General features: G+C 38.6%; 1 protein-coding gene and 1 non-coding gene across 7 annotated transcripts in view; one reads left to right on the top strand and one right to left on the bottom strand.

Moving 5' to 3' along the window:
* Positions 1-528: 528 nt before the first annotated feature.
* NNT (nicotinamide nucleotide transhydrogenase) overlaps positions 529-23,429 on the bottom strand; it is an 86,666-nt gene continuing 63,765 nt past the window's right edge. For all 6 annotated transcript variants that reach the window (XM_065905550.1, XM_065905547.1, XM_065905546.1 and 3 more), the window contains exons 19-22: positions 21,329-21,410; positions 5,072-5,190; positions 3,491-3,606; positions 529-1,766 (exon numbers count right to left, since the gene is read on the bottom strand). In XM_065905550.1, the coding sequence (XP_065761622.1) occupies positions 1,617-1,766; positions 3,491-3,606; positions 5,072-5,190; positions 21,329-21,410 (467 nt within the window). In that variant the 3' untranslated portion in view covers positions 529-1,616. The remainder of the gene's footprint in view (positions 1,767-3,490; positions 3,607-5,071; positions 5,191-21,328; positions 21,411-23,429) is intronic.
* Positions 19,299-19,370, top strand: TRNAY-GUA (transfer RNA tyrosine (anticodon GUA)). The gene has a single exon. It is a non-coding gene; the product is annotated as a tRNA-Tyr (tRNA).

Raw genomic sequence — 23,429 nt, 5'->3', positions numbered from 1 at the left:
AAAATTGCACCCCAGTTATTTCCTTTTATGATTCACAGCTAGTGTATACATGTTAATAACTGTCTCAAGAAACAACGCTAAGACTTTCCCTAGTGGCTCAGTGGTAAAAATGCAGGAGACACGGGTTTGATCCCTGGTCCAGGAAGACCCCACATGCTATGGAGTGACTACGCCCATGTGGTACAGCGTTGAGCCTGTGCTCTCGAGTCCAGGAGCCACAGCTTCTGACCCCACATGATGGAGAAGCCTGCTGAGGCCGGGGTGACCTAGAGCCCACGCTCAATGCAACAAGACAAGCCGCCGCAATGGGAGGACTGCACATCGCAGCTAAAGAGCCGCCACCACTCTCCACAACTACACTAAAGCCCAGGCAGCAATGCAGACCCAGCACAGCCAGAAACAAATAAGTAAAGAGAAAGAACAATGCCAAATTAATTATATAGAGAAAGAGGTATTCTGAATAGTCACCACACATTCAATCTATATAGAACTTTTGGCACACTAGCAAAAACACAAAGAAAATTACACTTTTACTGCAAAAGGACAATCTTTACTGGTGCTAAAAAGGCAGAATCTTTACTGGTGCTTAAACAAAGAGGTAGCTAGAAAAGTGCCACCATTGCTCTCAAATGTTATCATTTACATAACACCTTAAAATACACAATGCTTTAGGAAAAAAGTCATTCTTCCAAATAGGTAAGACAAGTAAGGTAAGACAATCTCATCTATTTCATGATAGCAAATCCTTCCTCAGATGTTAACAACAGACAGAATTATTTGATTTTAGCCTTTTATCACCAGAGACAACTGCTACATCACTATGCAAACATGATGAACTCATTTTATTAGGCAAATAGTACAATTTCATTCAAGTGCACTTAATACAGTACTACACATATAAACTGAAGTTAAGAGAGATCTCCAATTGGAAATGGGGTTTAAAAAATACAGCTAATACTGATTTCAAGTTACATGTTTCATTGATGTTCTAATGAAACATACAAAACAAATGATTTGCTTCCAGCATCTCTGAAAGATTATCTAGTCCTTTAATGTATTAAAATAGAAGTGAGAAAATATACCCTTGAAATACAGAATTTAAAGTACAGTTTGAAAAATTGAAACCAATTTGATATGCTTAATTCAGATTATGGTTAAATGGTAAGAAGACAGCTCAAGAGTTGATAAAAGTTTCAAATTAGTCACGTTTGGTGAAAAAAACATAAATGCAGGTGGCTGTAATGTTTACACTATGTCAGATTTTTTCAAATCCATGTATAACGTAAGTCCCAAAACTCATAGACTTAATTTCTTAAAACATTGCTGACTATTGAGGAAAATCCAAATGGATTATACCTAAAATGAGACTGTTTTTTCTCCTTTTGTAAAATACTTTTGGAATTCATAACCAAAAAAAAAGCACAGAAAGACATTTAGAATTATCCTTTTTTAAAATCGAGGGATCGCAGCTCTTGAAAATTTTCCCTTTATTTGCTTTGTCTCTTCAGAGTCTTCCTTTTCTTCCATGAGTTTTGCTACAGATGTGTATCAACTGTATATGTTAATAATTTATTTGCCTGTTCCCACAAGTGAAGAGGTGGTTTGATCTTTATATTTTACTTCTGGTAGGATTCTCTAACTTTCGCCTGCAGGGCATCACACGTCTTCTTGGCATCGCCTAGAAGCATGGCTGTGTTAGGTTTGTAGAAGATTGGATTGTCCACTGCAGCATAGCCAACACCTAAGGACCTCTTCATAACAATGACCTAAGAACCAAAGATTAGGTGAGAGAGAATATTTAACATACCTGATCAGGACGTGTCAGACACACAAACTTTGTCCTGCCCTAACTTTGAACAAAGCATGTACTACTACTGATTCTTTACTATAAAGACTTTTAAAATACACAAGGAGTATTTTTAAACGCATGTTTACTTTGTATTAACTTGAATTCTTCAAATGTGCCCATACTGTTATATCCACTAGAGAAAAGGTTCTATTAACAACAGTGTATCTCTGAGTGATAAGTGATTTTCCCTGCAGTGCTTTTGCCTATAAAGACAATGTGTAACATTTTCCAATAAAAATAATAATAACCATCTTTCTCTGAATGGGCTAAAGACAACAAATTCAGTGCATAAACTTCTACTACCAATCCTAAGATAAAAGTAGTTGAGTGGGAAAATGGTATGATTCTTAGCCCGTTGTTTTAAAGTAAAAAATATCAGACAAGAAGGATGTATGACAAGAGCCCAAAGAGTAATCCAGTGTGCCCCAGAACAGAGCTAATGACTAAGAGAATGCTTCCACAAAGAAAAATGAAGAGGGGAGTCTTTCTCTAACACTGATGTATTCTAGACATTTACAATTACACAGATTGTAGATGTTACTACCCTGTTGAATATCAAGTTAATTTTTCAAGAAATAAAAAGCCTTTCTACTTTCTTCTAGGACACAGAATCTATTCAAAACTGGATGCAGAGCAAATTTATTCATGTCCCCTATACCATTAATACAGTAAGGTACTGTGCAAACTCTCAAATACTGATGATAGATGCAGTAATTTTTAAATACATACGAACAAGTGCATGTCACATCTACTCACTCACCACAAATACTATGTTTAAAACTCCACATTTTTACAATAAAGAGAGACAAATTAAAGGGAAATATATATGTTATAATGATTCTTAAAATCCAGATATGAGTTGAGAGTGGTGAAAAGAGTTGCCCACAGTTGGGACAGAGGAAAATTATAAGGGCTAGACTTCTCTACAATCTAGCAGTTAGCCTTTTCAGAAGTAATATACTGTGACCGGGGCTTGCTTCCTTATGCTATGTTACTGTTTGGATTTCTAAATCACCTTTCTTCTGGACACTCCATAACATACAAGTGAAGTGAAAGTCACTCAGCCATGTCCGACTCTTTGTAACCCCTTAGAATTCTCCAGGCCAGAATTCTGGAGTGGGTAGCCTTTCCCTTCTCCTGGGGATCTTCCCAACCCAGGGATTGAACCCAGGTCTCCCACATTACAGGCAGATTCTTTACCAGCTGAGTCACAAGGGAAGCCCAATCCTTTCAAAAAATTAAATGAAAAAATGTGCTCATCTTCATATGTGAAGGTGATGATACTGACTCACTGTCCCAGAGGGAAGACATCTGCTTCACTGGACTCGGCCTGGAATTCAGCCAGCCTCATCCCCAAAGCTCACAGCTCCTTTTTCAGTTGTGGTTACAGGTAGCGTTAATCCACCAGATAATCTTCTCTAGCTCTAACTGAGGAGGCATTCACGGCATTCATTCAGCTTCTCTAGTGACCACAGAACAGACAGAAGCTGGATCTAGAGAGTTGGACTCTAAATCTCCTCTTAACTCCTAAGCCTCCTAAAAGGCATCATCATTTCTCATCAAGTGACCAACTAAAAGTTCTGTGTACGTATCTTAAGAGACCTTTAATTCTTAGAATGAAATGCAAGTCTGAAACTTTACCTGCTTTGATTTCCAGACTTCAAGGACTGGCATGCCTGCAATGATGGAGTTGGGGTCTTCTTGAGCCGCTGAATTAACAGTGTCATTAGCTCCAATTACAAGGACTAAATCAGTGTCTACAAAAGAAAATAAAAATATCATAGCAGTCACTTCAGGCAAATGATGGTAATCTGACTTTTTAAAAACAATATAATAGTTGTTATAATAAGCTAATAGTTATAGGACGAACACTTGAGCCAGGAACTGTACAAAGAGCTTTATCAGAGAGGTTCAGTAACTTAGCCAGCATCACACAGCTTAAAAGCAATAGGTCCTGCATCTGAACCTGAGCACCCTGACTGCAGCTTGTATCATTATGCTTTCCCTCCCCTCCATGGATCTATCCAATCTGACTTTTGTTGTTGCTTTTGTTCAGTTACTAAGTCGTGTCTGACTCTGTGGCCCCACAGACTGCAGCCCACCAGGCTCCTCTGTCCGTGGGTTTTCCAGGCAAGAATACTGGAGTGAGATGCCACTTCCTTCTCCAGGGCATCTTCCTGACACAGGGATCGAACCTGCATCTCCTGCACTGCAGTTGGCATCTTTACCACTAGGAAAGCCCAATCTGACTTTACAGCTATTTTATTATCTCAAAATGATCTTGCCAGTAACATTAAAGATATGCATTCCATTTTCAACTTTCAAAGTGACCACTTAGTATGCAGTCTGACATCTAAAAGAACATGGTCTGAGAGTCTGTACTGTATTAAAGCTGTGTCCATAATTCCTGGAACTGCCAAGTTTCACACATAATTTAGCAACAGTGAAATCTAAAAAGGGGACATAAAATTAAAATGGCCTAAATTCCCTCTTTAAGGACCATAATTTAAATTACCTTAGAACTTTGCCAAAAATGCCATGTGAATCTAGACATACACACAATTTCATTATTTTTCTCTAATAAACAGTATTTTTTTAAGTTTACAGTGGATACTTGCCAGAGGGAACTGGTTTAATTTTAACAAACATGATTTTGGGTTAAATGTCATTAGCATTCAACATCTAGCCAGTGAAAGCCACCAAATCCAGCCCCTTATTAGTGAAGTCCCAGTACTTCAAAGAAAACAGGAAAAGTACTGACTGACCATGAATTGGTGCAACTGAAAACCAGTAAAATCTCAAGTCACTGGCAAGAATCAGATACTAAGTCATCAATGGAAACAATTTTATAAATGAGAAGCCTGAAGTTGAGCACCAAGTTCAACGACACAAGCAAACCAGAGTCAGGACCTGGATTCCAAAACCAGGTCTGTTCCTAAAGCCTCTGCAAGGCACTCCACTTCACCGCACTGTCCCCCAAGACTTCCACCGTCCTTCAGACCTCCTCGCAGCGAGATGACTACTCATGGTGCTCACTGATCCTGTCTCACTATTTTTCAGTATCGTCTTTCATTGATTTAATTTCAACTGCTTACTTACTAGGAGCAGATTACTCTTCCTCTGGGAGCAGGTCAGTAGTAATCCCACAATTTACGTCCTCAGACTGGCATTGCTTTATTCATATTAAGAACACTTGAATTTCACCAGTACCCCATCACTTACCTGGGAAATCATGGTTGATCTCATCCATTTCCAACACAATATCATATGGCACCCCAGCCTCAGCCAGCAGCACATTAAGCTGACCAGGCATCCGGCCTGCAACTGGGTGAATTCCAAACCTAGACAGGAAACAAGTGAACAGCTGGCCTTACTTGATGGGCCAAAATGTACAGGGACCCCAGTATCACCTCCAGACCTGCACACTCTGTTCTTGGCACATCTGGTTCTCCTGGTACTATCTGATCTCTGCGAGAAGGAGTAGAATCAGTCCAGATATACCATCAATCTACAAATAGTAAGGTTGGAGATTCAAGATCTCAGTATATACAAACTATAACTGCTCTCAAGAAAATATGTGTAGCTTTAGAACCTGACTCTTCCATATATGCTTTAAGTCCAATGAACTCCCAACAACATTAATAAATAATACCACCTTACATTTAATAAGTATTATGCTCTCTCATGATACTCTGATATTTTTTTAATCTTTCTGAAGTCAGTCTGGAATTAAACATTTGCCATGAAAAACACTGCCATGCACATAAGTTAAAGGCCTACTTTCAAAGAGAAAGTTATCCAACTATGTTATCCAAATTTTCTATAAGAATGAACAGCTTTACAGGGGAAAAAAATAACTTCATTTAGGAGAAATTAACACTTCATGTTTTTATATTGTGATACAATTTATAAATTTCTTATATATTATTTCATTCTATCCCTAAATCATCTTTAATAATCTCCATCAAAAATTAGAATTCAGAGCACCTGATTCAAATTTAGGACTTAGTTAAATAAATTGAGCTATATAACATTCCTATATCTAAAAAAAGAGCGAAAGAGCAAGAATGTAAATAACAGGGGTCGCCTGCAAATATTTTGGCATAATCGCTAATGCTGACTCTTCAAGATGTGCTATGCAACCTGACAACTTTTTTAGTAAACAGGTAACTTGATTCAAACTCAGGTCTCCTTCAAAACTCTGTACTTTTCACTACTATACAACATAGTCAGTATGTTCAGGCAATTTAAGAGGTATTTTTGTTATTAGCTCAAGATAGCTAGTTATATGATGTTTAGTAAGTTTACTAATCAGCTCTCTCAATTTTCCTATAGAGTACTAACCAGCTGTTATCACAAGCCCACCTCAAGTCGAGGGTTATATAAAACCCTGCAGAAAAGGTCTGAGAAAGACCTATTTATCTCTGCTTAAATGGGTGAAATAAGGAATTCTAAGAATCCAAATTACAGTATTCTCTGAGAAAAACTGAGAATACAGCAAGTTTCAAATAATATTTTTTTTTAATTTTTTAAATGTTTGCATGGACATAGGAGGAAAAAAAATGTTCCAGTACAGACAGTACCTGCAATAGTGCAAAACATTTACCAGCACCTCTACATGCTGGGAAGTAGGTTCTGAAAAACTACTAGGGGTGGGAGGTGGAATGAACTGTATAGAATGGACTATTAATAATCTAAGACTCGAGACATGTCAGGATCCAGTAACTTCAGGATCGACCAAACTGTGTTGAGGCCGTTTGGGGACTTTGGAACTTTGTGGGGTAGCATGCACAACTCTTCAGCTATGTTTTTGTCACAGGAATGGCAAGTTTGGAAATCCTCTCCATTCCAGTCTGGGCTTACTTCCTTGGGGGGAAATGAGCCACTCGGTTCCCTGAGGGTTAGCCCTGTTCTCAGTCTCCATGGAAGCCTCTCTCTGGGAGCAGAAGTGGAATCTTCGGGCTATACTTTGACCTTCTGTTTGTGGGACAATGTTTCATTATTTGTATGTATGTGTGATGGTACTTACTTTGACTGGCTGAACTATATTTAATTGACTTAAAGATAGGCGCTTACAAATTAAAACTAAATATACAGAAAAAAGAATCCAAGACTTCGGGTTTTTTTTTTAATTTTTACTGGAGTATAGTTGATTTATAGTCTGTGTTAGCAAAGTGAATCAGTTATACATATATTCATCTTTTTCATATTTGTTTCCCATGTTGACCATTACAGATTATTCAGTAGGGTTCCCTATACTATAAAGCAAGTCCTTATTAGTTATCTATTTTATATGATAATATTTTATATACAGTAGTGTGTATATTGAAGACTCTGTTAAAAGGCACTTATCATCTCTTTCCTCAGTGAGTTATTTAGTTTTATTTTAGTGAGAATAAAATTAAGGCAATCACTAGTCTATTCCAGACTGTGGTCACCCAACCTCACCATCTCACAAAGCTTAAATTCTTTAACCACAAATTCTATCATTTTGGGAAATGTAACAGTTCAATACTTGAGTAAAATTTTTAAAAGTTCATTAAAAACAAGATTGTTAAGACTGGTCTTTTCTTTTTTTTTGGCTAGACACTTCTATCCTAGTATCACTGTCTGTTTCAAATGAGAGTTTTTAATCACCCTGAAAACAAAGGAAATGAGGCAAAATACTGACAACTCATATTCACACTCTTCATGTAGTAATACAAACTATATTCGGCACTTTCAAAATATCACACAGACTCTTGGGATGAGATGTCTACTCTAAAATTTTAACGTTTTCACAACAGCAGTAGGTTAAGACATTTAAAAAAATTTCTCCAGGCACTATAGTATATGTTCATTAAGTGGGAGTTAATATTACAAACCCTCAAATCTGAAGATAAATGTTATTTTAATACTCTAACAATAATATTCTATGCATTAATATGAAAAATGGGAGAAAATGTAGTATATTGAAACAACCAAAATATACTCCTAAGCCTGCTGATTGCATGAATGTAGGAAAAGAAAAGACATGATGAATGAAGTTTTGGAGGTGACTGATTTTGTAAACAAGCATCACAGTCTTCAATTCAGGACTTCTAAACCTTTCTTCAATGATGGGAAGGGATGAATAATCCCTTAGGTTCACAATTAATAACAGAAGCAGAAAGAAAAAAAGATAATAACAGACTCAGAAAAGGTAAAGCTCACTTACATAGAATAGAGAATTTAAATTTCATAAAAGAGGAAAGATTCAATTTGTGTAATACTCACAAAAACTGAGAAAGAAGGCAGAGCACAAAGCAAAGTAAACGCACATAAGAGAGGGACATGGATGAGCCATGCATGACATTAAGGTGTATAAAAATAAGAAAGTAATTTGAACATCAAAATAAATAAGGTTAGTATGGACTATAACCCTCTGGGGGAAAAGGCAATTCAGGAGTCAAGACTGATAACAGGGATCTCCCTGGTGGTCCAGTGGGCAAGACTCTGAACTTCCACTGCAGAGGGCACGGGTTCAACCCCTGGTTGGGAACCAAGATCCCACATGCCTCTCGGCATGGCCGAAAAATAATAAAATAAAGCTATTAGAAACTTATTTTTTTAAAACATTGATAATAGATTAGGTCAGTAATGAAAGGAAGAAATGGAAGAAGGGAATACTCTCCCCTATAACGGTAGAACACCAACTGATAAATGTAGTGCGTTATAAAACCATCATTTTGCATCAAGATTGGTTCAGATAAAAAATCATCAGCACACACTCAATCTCAGGAGTAACGCTTGAATGAGAAGCAGGATTTTGCTAGGTCTTAAAGAGAGCTCAACAGAAAAAAAAATAAAGAGTTTCAGCATGTTCTCTGAGAGCTACTTCACTGAAATTGATCAGTAATAACTAGTTCTTAGACACAGAACACCTGGATACTCTGCTGAATGGGCATCTGGTTAAGTGGGCACAGTCCATATTTCTTTTTCTCCCCAGCTAACAGCTCCTTATAATAGTTAAAAAATATATATTACCAAGGTTATAAAACCAAATCTCAGTCAAGAAGAATTTAAATTGAAATCGTAGATTATTATGATTTTAATGTACTGTTTGATATGCACAGATACTATTAGAATATTGCAACTTGATGTTCTTCTAAATATCATATAAAAGTGAAAGTCGCTCAATCACGTCCAACTCTTTGTGACCCTATGGACTATATAATCCATGGAATTCTCCAGGGTGGAATACTGGAGTGGGTAGCCATTTCCTTCTCGAGGGAACCTTCCCAACCCAGGGATCGAACCCAGGTCTCCTGCATAGCAGATGGATTCTTTACCAACTGAGCCACCAGGGCAGCCCAAGAATACTGGAGTGGGTAGCCTATCCCTTCCCTAGGGGATCTTCCCAACCCAGGAATCGAACCGGGGTCTCCCACATTGCAGGCAGATTCTTTACCCGCTGAGCCACCAGGGAAGCCCAAACAGCATGTGGAAGAACTAAAAGCACAAAGAAGGTGCCCACCAAGGCAGAGATTCTGTAGTTAAATTTGGGGACCCTAACGTGTCATTATTTTTGAATAATGACAGAACAGAAAAATTTCCAAAAGACTACATCCTAAACTCAAAAATTTTAGTTTGGAAAGGTCATTTCACTTCACAGAGGTTCTTAGTAATGCAGCTGACATATCAAATTATATTGTTAATCAGCTGACTCTTATTCAAAGTCAATGCCAATTTGTATTTCAACTGTGGTGATTTCAAGTCAACATTCAAAATTAATGCAGGGCTGTTTTCAAATATGAGTAAAAGGTACTCTATCTTCCACCACTGACTAGATCCCATAATAAAACTAAATAACTAGATTTAGTTAGGGAGTTGCAGCTTAAAAGGATCACAGGGCACTTGGATAAAGTTCAAGAGAAACATAAAATACCTAACAACTTAGAAAATAACCCACATTAAGTGAAAAAAGATCAACTGGCTAGAAAAAAAGGCAAACTGATTTTCAAGCAGACCAAATAAGACAGAAGTTGACCAAATACTCCCCATTTTCATTTAACTGAAAGAAAGAAAATGGTCTTCAAATGCAAAAGAAAGAACTGGAATTAAATTTTTTAAAAAATACTTTCTGTCAAAAACTTAGGAAGTGAAAGTCGCTCAGTTGTGTCCGACTCTGCGACTCCATGGACTGTCCATGGAATTCTCTAGGCCAGAATACCAGAGTGGGTAGCCTTTCCCTTCTCCAGGGGATCTTCCCAACCCAGGGATCAAACCCAGGTCTCCCACATTGCAGATGGATTCTTAATCAGCTGAGCCACAAGAGAACAAACTCCCTAGTAAGGGGAAGTTTCAGGCCTCTTTTCTGGTGGATCAGGAAGAGACGGTTTCACTCAACAGAGCTGATGTTCAAACCACTAATTCATTACAAAATGGATTCAAAAGGATTTCACAAATAAATGCTAAGGATGGTTGGCCAGCAGTGGACACAGTCAGGGCAGTTATGGCAGCTGAGACAGCTCTTTATTTAATGGTGGGAGGGCATGGAGGGCAGGCTCAAAACCACTACAAAGAGAGAACAACAGCTTTGGTAAAACAGGATTTCCAGAACTACAAGACACTGCTCTACCTCCATCCTATGCCACTAACTGGAATGAATTTGTGCTCTTTTGAGACCCTCATAGCAAATTTTGGACATCAAAAATTTCTCCTAATCTCCCAATCCTTCTGAGCATCAACAAGTGCCTCCTGTTGCACCCCGCTCCCAAAACCTGACTGGTGAGGCTTGTACTTGATCATGTCCAACTCTGTGACCCCGTGGACTGCAGCCCGCCAGGCTCCTCTGTCCATGGAGATTCTCCAGGTAAGAATACTGGAGTGGGTAGCCATGCCCTCCTCCAGGGGATCTTCCCAACTCAGGTCTCCTGCATTGCAGATGGATTCTTTACCATCTGAGCCACCAGGGAAGCCCAAGAATACTGGAGTGGGTAGCCTATCCCTTCTCCAGGGGAACTTTCCAACCCAGGAATCAAACTGGGGTCTCCTGCATTGCAGGCAGATACTTTACCAGCTGAGCTAGCAGGGAAGCCCTGGTGAGGCTCAAGAAAGACTAAGAGTCACTGTGCTATAGGACATATAAGGTCCGTATTAGTGTCCTATTACTGATATAACAAATAACCACAAATTGAGTAGCTTAAAAGAATACGCATCAATTACAGAGGCCTGACATCCAAAATCAGCACCCCTGTGCTAAAACCAAGGTGTTGGCAGGACTGTACTTCTCTGAGAACCTCGAGGAGAAAATCCATCCATGCCTTGCCCTTTTCCTGGCTTCTGGAGGCTGCCCCCTTTCCCTGGGTGGGGGTGCATCACTGACTTCTACTTCCATTGTCACGTCCCCTTTTCTGACACTGGCCCTCTTCCTCTCTTTCATAAGGACCCTAGTGATTACATGGGCCCAAACAAATAATTCAGAATCATCTCTCCATCTCAAAATCATCACTGAATCTACAAAGTTCCTTTTGCCATATAAGGTAACATATTCACAAGTGTGGGGTATTCAGAGGTGAGTTTCTTTGGGGGTCATTCCTCAGCTTACCCCAAACTCCCTTTCCAGTCCTAAAATTCCATGAACTAGGGATTCCATTTTAGCTGAATAAGTCAATATACACTTTGTGATTTACTTTTGTATTTTGTGATTTACTTCTGCATCCCTCCCTGATTCCAGTGATTTTATAAAATTTTAATTTACTTGTTTGCTTTTAATACTGCCTTTACTTATCTTTAATCCATCTGGCTATCATCTTCATATTTTAACCGAGGTGTCTTAGACCAAATTAGAAGTTAAAGACCTCCAAATGTATTTGTTATTATTGTAATATTTGATTAGCTGCAGACTGCATAAAGACGACGTTTCTGCTGAGCTAGTTGTGAGGGGTAAATAGCTAACCAGCATGTTATGCTGAATATCCCAAAGGACAGCTCACTTTATATCTGTTTGTATAACAATTTATTATACTAAATTTTTAGACTCTAAAGTTGGAAAGAAACACACGCAAGGCCATTACGAGAGAATGCCAATGTTTTGAGAAAAATGACAGAACACACTAAATTTGCAGGAATATATATGAGCACGTTGATGAGTCAATGTGAATTTATAATAATTCTGGCCCATGCAACTGGCTAATCTTCAAAGTATGGATTAAAGCTAATTATATCAGACATTGGTTGCCCATGACCAGCAATTTCCAGGAACTGATGGCTAAAGTTCATCAATGTTCCATCATCACACGAAGAACATCCAGAATTCAGAAACGCAAAGCCTACCAGCCTTTTGGTTCTTCCCTTTAAACCGCAAAAATTATCTTGATTGTACACTTGCTTATTAACAAAACAGGATCAGCTGTCCCTGTCCATAACCTAATTTTACAGAAGAGGAATAACTCCTAAAATGAGATCACAGGAAAATCTTCCAGGCTCCCAGAACTCACTCTTCACACTCCTTCTCCTTACAAAGCACTGCATTATAGGAACTGGCTGATGACTGTGCTTTCCAAACTGGGAGCAACGTGAGAACAGGGACTGTGTCTTATTTATCAGTTCCCAAAGTACCTGGCACTCTAATAGAGCAACTCAAATAAACAGAGGGAAGTAAGGATGGGAGGGATGTAGGGAGGGATGTAGGGAGGGGAGGAAAGGGTTTTAAGGAACATAGTGTGCCCAATAAAGTGCACTAATTCAATAAAGTGCAAACTCGCTATCTCTTTTGAGAAAAAGATTTCAGAGATTCAGTAAAGAGTAGCAGCTAAAAGCTCTAGGGTGCCACTCCTGGGTTCAAAGCATTCAGACCATTTACCTCTGTGTGCCTCCCTTTCCTCCTGTGTACAATAGGAGTGATAATAAAGCCTTTCAGAGGATTCCTGTGACATTTAAGGGAGACAGTTCAGGTAAAGAGCATTTTATACAAAGTACTTTAGACCAATGCCTGGCACACATAAGCCCTTAATGAATGTAACCTGCAATTATAATACCCCATTGAAACATATTTTTGTGATATAAATGCTCATCTGTATTGTTCAAATAAATGCACATTTTCAATTATCATTTACATAAAAAGAAAGGCATATTGTCACATTAAAACAAATGTTGATTTGTAGTCAGCATTTTCTAAGCTGTTTTTCTACTTTTTACCTTGAAATCCCAATAAATATCAATATGGTCCAATAAAAGCCACAAATTCTTTGTACTTGCAACTACATGCAAAAGCTAGAGAAATTATATAATCTATATAGACTGAGGTCAATAATTGTGACCACTGGACTTGTTGATCACTTGATCATAGCTAATATTCAAGTTACTGTAATAGAGTCAAATTTCCAAAAGCCACATTTAACTCTTCTATAGATACTATTAAGGAAGAAAAGTACTGTTTCCTTAACTGAAAGATACAACAAATGTCACCGACAAGTCAAGGTAATCTTCTCAATTATCTTGAAGATAATTTAAGAAAAAATTAAACACTTTTTGCTATTTTCCTCTCTCAAGCATAAAAACAATAAAGTCTTTTGTGTAACATTATATAATAAAAACTAAGGCCTCCATCACCAGTTAAAAACTGACCCAGGCACAGTTCTGAAACAGTGAAACAATACACTCAAATGAAACAACTCATCTTCAGAGTCTTTTAATCAACCAAGAAAGAATAAAAACAGATAAAAGTACATATAGAAGTCATTCATAAATTCCATGTGAAATGGGTAAAATTAGTAAAAGAGCAATTTTAAAAAGCTATGAATTTTAAGCCTTTTTTATAATTGTTGCTATTGTCAGTCACCAGGCTTTCCTGTCCTTCACTATCTCCCAGAGTTTGCTCAAATTCTTGTCCACTGAGTTGGTGATGCTATCTAACCATCTCATCCTTTGCAGGCCCCTTCTCCTTTCACCTTCAATCTTTCCCAGCATCAGAGTCTTTTCCAAAGAGTGAGCTCTCTGCATCAGGTGGCCAAAGTAACACACAATGATATAAGTCCCATTCTTAGAGTCTTTCTGCAACTTCTAATTAGAGTTCAGACATCACATGTGCTAAAGGGAACAACATGAGTTCCCATGATCAAGGGCCATGGGGACAATACGCCCTGACCACAGTGTATCACAACAGTTGCTGACTTTTACAGAGTATAAACCATTCACTACATGGATCCTACCGCAACGTTCAAATAAACTACATTTCCCTGCTTGCATTATGGAAATATCCAGATTTAGTTTAGCAATAAACATGATGAAGAGCCAAGTATCCCAACTCAGTACTAAGACAAAGAAACTACAGAGACAACTGGGCCCTGTTCTAAAGTATTTAGTGTGTTTTCTCCATTTTGCAGCCGCTTATTACAAATAGTGAAAAGAATCTCCAGATTTTAAAAAAATCTTTTTACAACCTTCAACTATTTGGTTATATGTTTTGTGAGACACTATGCAAAATTTATTCTCATACCCAAGATGTCAAAGGGTTAATATCCTTTCTTTTACTGTTTCATATTTTAAAATTGAACTTTACACAGGACAATGTATGCTGACAGCATTTTGAAATTCTGCCTTCCCAATAACATCACTGCACAATTTTCCTAAATATATCATTCTCGGCTCCTAGGTGGCTGACAAATTAACTCGAGAAAAGATATAACAAAGGGAAAATAAAAAGCCTGCTTTTAGCCATAAATATCTATAAATCAATAAAACTTTAAGAGTTAAAATAGACTTTAAAGTCTCTCTAATACAATGCTTCCTAAGGCAGGATGCTTTTATTTAGAGTAACAGCAATTACATGTACACTGTGTTCTGTCACAAAACAGACTGAGAATTTCACTACAGATGTAATAGAATCCCTGCTAGGAGGTACGCCCGAAGAACCTTTGCATTTGATGTTTGCATGTGGCAATGCTCAATTCTGAGGAAGGTTCATGGAGGTAATAAAAAGATTTGGTACTATTTTCAATATTTTTTTAATTAAATGTGCACTGCACCTTTGAAAAATATGACAGGATCTGGAAAGACAGGGTTCTTTGGTTTATCACATTCTGAACAGAACTTCTGATTGACAGCTACAGGTCACTTATTAAAAGCACAAGGAAAACTTATTTTCTTAAAAGAAATAATTTTAGTAAATGCATTTGAAAGCAAAATCTTATAAAATACAAAGCAGACTAAATGTCACACACAGTATTCTTCCTGGTGAAAAGGCTGGGACCAGCTGTGTGGGGTTAGTCTATCCATCAGAAGAGAAGCATGGAAACAAAGAGAAAAAAAAACCTGCCCGGTAATGCAGCTGTCATCCACAAAAACTGATTACCAAGAAAGGTTGTGGAATCAGCATTTGGGCAAGTCTTCTTAGGCAAAAGGATAGAAACCCAACTTTTTAAAACTGTGAGTCCTTTTCAGAAGCAATGGTTCAGATAAACCCACTCATACAATTCTGAATGAAAAAGAAAATTCTAATTTCCTCGAATTTTCCAAGTGCCAGAATTGGAGAACACTACGTACTTTTCTCTTTTTTTTGAAGGTGAATAAAGGCTGAACTCTGATCTGAATCTGGTATTCATCTATGGCCTCCCCTCCTTCAGGAAAAAATAATGAATGTTAAAGGGCTTACAAGAATGTCTCGGGGGCAGTTTTTCTAATACAGAACAGCAGAACCTGTTCCATGAGTATGAGTGAAGAAATGTTTGACAGGACACTACGGTCACATGTTCCACGTGTATAGGTGGCCCGTGACACTGGGGCCACCCAAAAAAACAAGAAGTCATCTAAACAGGACCAGGTCAGATGACTGGTGTGAATGTCAGTGCAGAACCTGTCCCAACACTTCCTTTTCCACTCCAAGGAGATTATTATAAATTGTGCCCAAATCTGCCTTTTCCTTCACTGAACCAAATCCAGTGCAGTCAAGAACAGCAGTTGTATGACTACTGACACGGTTTTTATCTCAAAATAACCACTAAGACTATGAAGAATGATATCAGGGGGAAAACTGAAATTCTATTTGCAGCTGAAGTTCTAGAATATATATGCTTGCACATTGGAGAGATGTAGTGAAAATGACACATAATTTCTTCTTTCTGACTGAATAATTGTAATGATGCTGAATGACTCTTGAAATGCAATGGCTAGTAAGTAGCATGAAATGGAAATTATTAATAAGATACTGAAGAATTTGAACATGAAATGACAAGAGGGCTGCTACTTACTTCTCCACTGCCATGTTTACATGAACCTCATTGACAAAAATCAGCTCAAAGAGTTTATAATAATTAATAGTAGACCTAGAAGCCAAACATCACTCTGATGGTCAGAGGCACTGGTTTCCATCAATAGTGAGAAGTTTCTCCCCTTGACCATTGGAATGCCTGTGATCATCATTTCCAAGGAATGAGTCCTAGAACAGCATGGCTGGGAGAGGCTTTATAAAGCACCTAAATCACAGCCTTTAACATAGTCTTCTGTTTTTTCCACTATATCAATATTCTGTGGACAGCACACAGTCAGAGGCAATCTGATCAACAGTCAAGAGTCTGGAAGGATGGTGGCCCTTTTCTAGGAGCACAACAGACAGCTTTGATCTGAGGGATTTCTGGAAATTTTATACAACAGGTTGACCAGAGATGTAAGTGAATGCACACAGACTGGTTTTCCTCTCTTCTACCAAAAGTTTCACTCATTTGACTAATTACACAAATAATTCCCATCACCCATCCTCCTGTCACCATGTTTTATAAGAAGGCAGGCTCAGTGCAAAGAAACACAGTATATTCTTTCAGAAAACCAGAAGTACTGGCTAATTCATCACCAAAGAGTGCCAGTGGAAACTCTGATATAATGATCAATGCTCCTGCTGTTCTTCATCATTTCAACTAGTGACTGAACTGAAAACACAGTAGGGTTATAAGTGTCAATTCAGAATATCTTCACACCTATTAACTAAGTTCTCTTTAAATGTCCACTCCACATGGGTCAGGAATTTTGATCTTTGTATTCGCTGATGTATTCTCAGAACCTACAACAGTGCCTGGCAGCAAGTACTATGTAATTATTTGTACAGGAAATGGTCACTGACATGAATAATCATGGCTAATAGGAAAGTAATGCAAAGCTGGCAAGAAACTCATAAAAAATAATCAAATTCCTTCCTCAACTGCTACACTGGATCTTTTTATCTGGCCTAACCGTTGCTATTCTCTTCAGAAGCACATCCCTTTATTACTTAACAAATCTGCATGTCCTAGATTTTCCTGTACCCCAAAATATAACAAATCCAAGATAGCTGAACTCTGTTTATTTGGACTGCATTTAATCCATGAAAAATGGGAAAATCCAGTTAGATCAACAAAATATTTCATCTTCAAGTATCTTCAGAGAAAAGATTTCCTAGCAAAAATAACATACATTTAAACTTATAGTCATGTCACACAAGACTGTAAAACACTATTAAACTGCAAATACCACTGGCAGCTAGATATGTTTAGACAGAAGATGAAAAAAATAATTAAATATTTACTATTTAAAACCTGCAAAAACGTTTCATGTTATGAGTAGAATAAAAGGTTCAAAATATTCCCTTGACAGCTATCTACTCTTGTCCTTTGTCTTCCTACCCTCCTCCTACTCCATTTTTCTTAGCATATTAGTACATTAAATGGAATTCATTCACTCGTTCATTTGTTGATCGATTTGTTCTCTGTCTATAAACTTTTGAGAGTGGGAAATGAGCTTCTGCATTCTTGTATTCTCAGTACCTAGAAATAAATTTTTATCAGCAAATTATTAATAGACAGAGTTGAACATTAACAGGAAAGCTATATGTAACATCAATTGGCCAATCAAAGAAGTTGACAAATTTTAAAGCGATAATGCTTTACACAAAGAAAATCAAGCAGTGATTAATTAATTGCAAAAAGAAAAAAAATATGTTTTTCTAAGGATTATTTGTTGGAAACACTACCTCAGTTTTACAATGAAAAGTTTGTATTGATCCAAAGATTGGGAAATGAAGAGAAAAAAATGTCTGTGCCCTTGTATTGTAAGATTTTTACAATAAAATGCTTTCAGAGATCAAGCATAAGTTAGGTATTCTGGGTGCTCAGGAAGCAACAATATCCTGGCCAGTAAAGACTGCTAAGCCAGTGAACTTCCAGGACATTCTGAAATGAGCTCTTTTCATGAAATGTCATGCGCTTCATTATATAACCTCAGCTCTCTGTGAGCATGTTATGACTATGGTCAAAGTAAAGGAAAATAGGAGTGTCTCTAAATCAATCATAGGCCATGAACCCAGACAGACTGTATGACAGATGCGATTTTTCTTGGCACCACTTGGGCATAACTAATTGATGACAATCGTATGTCCACACTGGCACATTTCCATGAGGAATGTGTGAGAATATGTCACCACATCTGGATGCGAGGCATGCCGGGGTCCTGAGGCACAAAGATCTACTAACAGCAGAGGCCCAGCAGCTGTGCTCAATGAACACCGTGGGAGCTCCTCAGAGTGATGAAAGGACCAAATTACTGCAAACTGTAAATACAGATTTATTTCATTAAAAGACGAGGTAACCGCTGCAGCCATCTCTTGTTCAAACAGACATGTGCCTCTTAAGAAAAAGCCAGCACCTAACTTCGTAAAGAAAATCTGCATTTCTGCTACAGAAAGATGATGACGCACATAAAGCAGAATCAACAAAGTTGCCACGATTCCCTTTAAAATTAAAAAAAAAAAAAATTCCCATGGAAGCTAAAAAGGAAAAATATGATAATCTACTGCCATGTTAGCAAGAATAGCTCTCTTCCATTTAATACAAATGTGAGACTTGCATAACTTACTATAAAGCCCATGTTGAAAATTCATTATAGTAAAAAAGGAAAAAAATTGAACATATTAATATATAATTTCATCTTTAATATGAAACAGAGCAATCAATATGAGTGGCTAACTCTTCCTAACTTAAAGTAGAAATTAGGCTGACAAGTAATATCATTCACATAATATATTATTAGCATTTACTATTAACAAATTATCTTAAAAATCAGTGACTATACAAAACGATTAAAAGCTCTCATGAAAAGCCTGATGTTCTGGTCACAAAATTACTTCTTGCGGGGGGCTGCGCCTTGTGGCTTGCAGGATTAGCTCCCCAACCAAGGATCAAATCAGAGTACCCTGTAGTGGAAGCGCAGATTCCTAACCACTGGACTGCCTGGCAAGTCCCAAAATTATTTCAATTAAAAAAAAAATATGACTAAGAAACTATTCATACATGTTTAATTAAATAACTGCCAGAAATCTTAAGTCAAATAGTTACTTTTTCAATGCAGTGTGACCAAAATCCTCCTGAAACAGCACTTTACATTATATCTTCATGGATAAAATTCAAATTTTAATCAGGTCAGAAGCTAAAATTTCCTTTGTCTTATCCCTTTCCTTTGGGCTTCCCTGGTGGCTCAGATGGTAAAGCGTCTGCCTGTAGTGCGGGAGACCCAGGTTCGATTCCTGGGTTGGGAAGATGCCCTGGAGAAGGAAATGGCAACCCACCCCAGTACTCTTGCCTGGCAAATTCCATGGACTGAGGAGCCTATTAGGCTACAGTCCATGAGGTCGCAAAGAGTTGGACACGACTGAGCGACTTCACAGGGTTCATCCCGTTTCTTTATCCCTGATTTTTTCCCCCATCTCTCTTAATTCCTTACCTTTCACATCCTGCCTTCTGTCAAGCTTCCCATCCTTGCACCCACAACCTGGGCTGACCAGTAGGTAACAAGAGAGGTTATGTCGAATTAATCATTCCTTTCCCTAAGAATAACTAAGACATGAAAGCCATCTTTCTGTTTTATTATGATTGCCACTCATCTCCTAAACATTTATGCGGTGATAGGAGGCATTACTAATACATTATATACTTTTTCACATGTGGATCAAATAAAGAGAAAAAATTCTTTTTAGGAAAATCATAAAAGATTCTGTAACACACCCTTTCCACTTATAGGTCTGCAAATGCTTTAAGTGGCAAAAATTACAACTAAAAGGGAAGCCCCATTTAATACCCTCTAGAAAAGAAGGATAAGCTACCAAAATGAGACCTCTCATGTGAAAATTAGAAAACAAAGATGATGCCTTTTCTCATCTTTATCAATCCATCTTAGACTTTACTAAACATGGAAGCCATCTAGGCGACAGCAATGCTGGACCTATCGTAAAATAGTATTCTGATTCTGTGTATTTATAAAGCACAGGCTCACTACAGATCACAGGAAGGTGGAGAGTGAGAAAAAGATTGAGAGAAGGGAAAAAGGGTGGGAAGAAAGAAAGAAGATGCAGCTGACGTTAAAACTTTTTAGATATCCCTTTGATTTTGTCACCTAAGTCTCTTCTGCCATTAATAGCAGCGACATTCGGGCTAAAGATTTGGACTCTGCGTCTAGTCTGCACAGATAGTCTGACTAATTCTAGGCACTCTGTTTGGCTTATTTTCTTATCATCGTCCTCCAGGCAAAAGTCTAAGATTGACATGTCAAAGGAATTTTATTAACAGACATCAATAGTTTTGTCAATATGCAATGACATCTTGGTAAACGAACCAATCTTATTTAACAATAGAGTTATCCTCTTGCTCTGACTTCCATGTTAGTGAAACTGCTAGTGAACCAGTCTCCCCACACGACACGCTATGCTCCCATGGGCAACTACAGCCGGCCCCTTCACTGCCTCCCGAGAGCAGAGTTCCAGAAGGCCGACCCAAAGGTACAGAGGACAGACATAAAGTACTGCAAGGGTTCACTACCCTGACCCCATTTTCACATACCACAAACCCTTTATCCAAGGTCAGGGGGAATAATCTAGAAATACAGTCCTTGACTTCACATTCTGCTTAATAACCATCCAGCCAAGAACAGAGTCCAGGGCCCAAGCAGCACACAGCAGCAACAGGAGCTGTTCTAATTCACAGTTCAAAAAGTGGATGGCTTTATTATCTATCTCATACACAGAAAAAGAAAGTTTTCTGCAGTCTTTTCTAGCCGGAGTGTGAGAGCTAAATCCATCAACTGTTAACCAGTCACAGGTTCACCACTCGGGCTCACATCCTTTTGGAGACCCCCTGTTTGAGATGTTTTCCTTCTGTGTGAACAACAGAAACCCAAAAGACACGGTTTGATGGGACTCAGATGCCTTGATGACCTCCTTCCCCAAGTCAAACTACAGAGAAACCAGGTTTCCATTTTTCCCTATCGACAAATATCCTGGAATGTAGTACCATAAGAATTTCCTTTTCTAAAATGAGACTATACTGCAGTTGGATGCTATCAGAGACAGAGAAAACCAGGAAGTTAGACTAAGGCTAGAACAGGGTCTTTCACAACCTCCTCTACCTAGTATCACAGGTAAAACCCCACTTGAAGAAACGGTCACCTGAAAGGAAGTCATCTCTCCTCCTTTCCTTTCACGCATGTCTGGCAAGCACTTACCTGACTTTTTTGCCTTGTTCAGAGAGCATCTTCACCAAATCAGCAATGGGGTACTGAGCTTTGGCTGCACAGAGACCGTAGCCTACAGGAGCATTGAGAATACAGAAGAATGCGGTTTTATTTCAAATTGCATGAACTACAGTTTCTCTCTACAATTTTTATGCCAAAAAGGGCAATCAGTTAACAGGACTGGAAGTGAAAACAAAAAAACTGACAACATGGACTTTAAAAAATATTAGCCTAAATTTCAAATTCAAAATCTCATGGTCCCTCGTCAGTCCTACAGTGTCTAACAGTGCTGGGCACTCCCTCCCACATCACACACACACACACACACACACACGCACGGTGTACCGCTCTCACCCACGCTCACAAATGTATTCAAACTGTCACCCTATTTGGCTTTAAGATCAATGCCGTCCCTTAATAACCCTCCTAACTTTGCACTATTCTTCCTCGATTTCCTTAAACAGATCTTTTCCTTCTGTACTCCCGCCCTTAAAGCCTGACTTTCCTCAGGGCTTTACCTTTGTACCTCACTCTGTCCCTGGAAAACCTCAGCCCATCCCACAGCTTCAACAACCTCCTGAAAGTAAAAAAAATATTAAGTGGCTCAGTCAGGTCCAACTGTTTGCGACCCCATTGACTATAGCCCGCCAGGTTCCTCTGACCATGGAATTCTCCAGCCAAGAATACTGGAGCAGGTAGCCATGCCCTTCTCTAGGGGATCTTCTCGACCCAGGGATAGAACCCGGGTCTCCTGCATTGCAGGCAGATTCTTTCCTGTCTGAGACACCAGGGAAGCCCCAACAACTGCCTGACAGCTCCCAATCTGCCTCCAGGCTCCCCCCAACACTGAGCTCTGGTTCAGCCTGTCCACTGTCCCAGCTCCACTGCAAACTTAATGTTTCCAAATAAGAACTTGAGATTTTCCCCCTCAGCCAAAAAAAAAAAAAGTGCTCCATAGTTCTGATGTTCTTCCAAGTATGACCAAAGACATCAATCATTTCCCCTCTCCTTCAACCCCTGTGTTCTGTCCCTCCACCCTTTCCAGTCAATCTCATATCTATCCCCACTTTCCTACCCTCATTTTTTCAAAGACCGATCTCTGCTCAAGGTATTCCCCCTACCTCCCCCACCCCAATACCATTCACCCCCTGGGGTCCAACACAAATCCTGACTTCCCAACAATCCTTAGGTTCCCCGTGATAGAAAGACATGCCTACATTGTCCAGTGTAGCCCTTATCATAACCCATCTTGCATTATTTACTGATCTGACTTCTCCACTAGATGGAAAATGCCTAAAGGGAAGAGAGTATGTCCTTTACTCTCCACTTTCACACCCAAGGACAGTCTTTCTCAACAGGTAACACCAACGCACTCTGGCTGGGAAAAACCATGCTGCAGGAAGGGCCGAGGCTTAGAGCATATCTGGTTTACCTGCTCCCCCACACGCGAGCCGACAACGGCAGCCCCATCTTCGAGAAGCCAAATCCCCAAATCCATGTGTTTCAAAGGCCCAGAGAAAAATAATGCTGCCCCCACTTGAGAAGACTGTCACCTGAAGCTTCAGTTCTGCTAATGTTTGTTATTTACATCTTAGTACATAGTCAACCAACAAACTACCCACATGACAAAATCAATTGATTTTCTTTACAGAAAACTTCTATGATAGCATGATAGAGTTAAAATCCTAATCTGAAATCAATGTACTGCCTGTAATAAATGCAATGGCATTCTTTGATGAGTAAAGAAGTACTGGGCTAAGCCTCAGGAAATTGGGAAATTGAAGCTTGGGGAGACAAACTGACTTGGGCCACATGTCAATTACTAGAGGCAAAATGAAAAACAGAAGTAAGGTGCTACGACTTCTAGACCAAGTCCTTTCTACTGGACTTGTTACCTCATCTTGTTGGAAATCACATGATTTTCAATGATTTTTTTAAAATATTTACTTTTAGAAAGAAAGATATTAACATTTACCAACGTTTACTGAGTCTAACGAGTGAGTTGAACACTTTCATATACTATCTAATCCTGACATAAGCCCAAAATTTATCAATGAGAAAAAAAAATAACCAAGACTCAAAGATGATTTAA

The sequence above is a fragment of the Muntiacus reevesi genome, chromosome 14, assembly GCF_963930625.1.
Source record: "Muntiacus reevesi chromosome 14, mMunRee1.1, whole genome shotgun sequence".
NCBI classification, from domain to species: domain Eukaryota; kingdom Metazoa; phylum Chordata; class Mammalia; order Artiodactyla; family Cervidae; genus Muntiacus; species Muntiacus reevesi.
The sequence above is the reverse complement of the archived record's forward strand: the minus strand, read 5'-3'. Positions and strand labels throughout refer to the sequence as shown.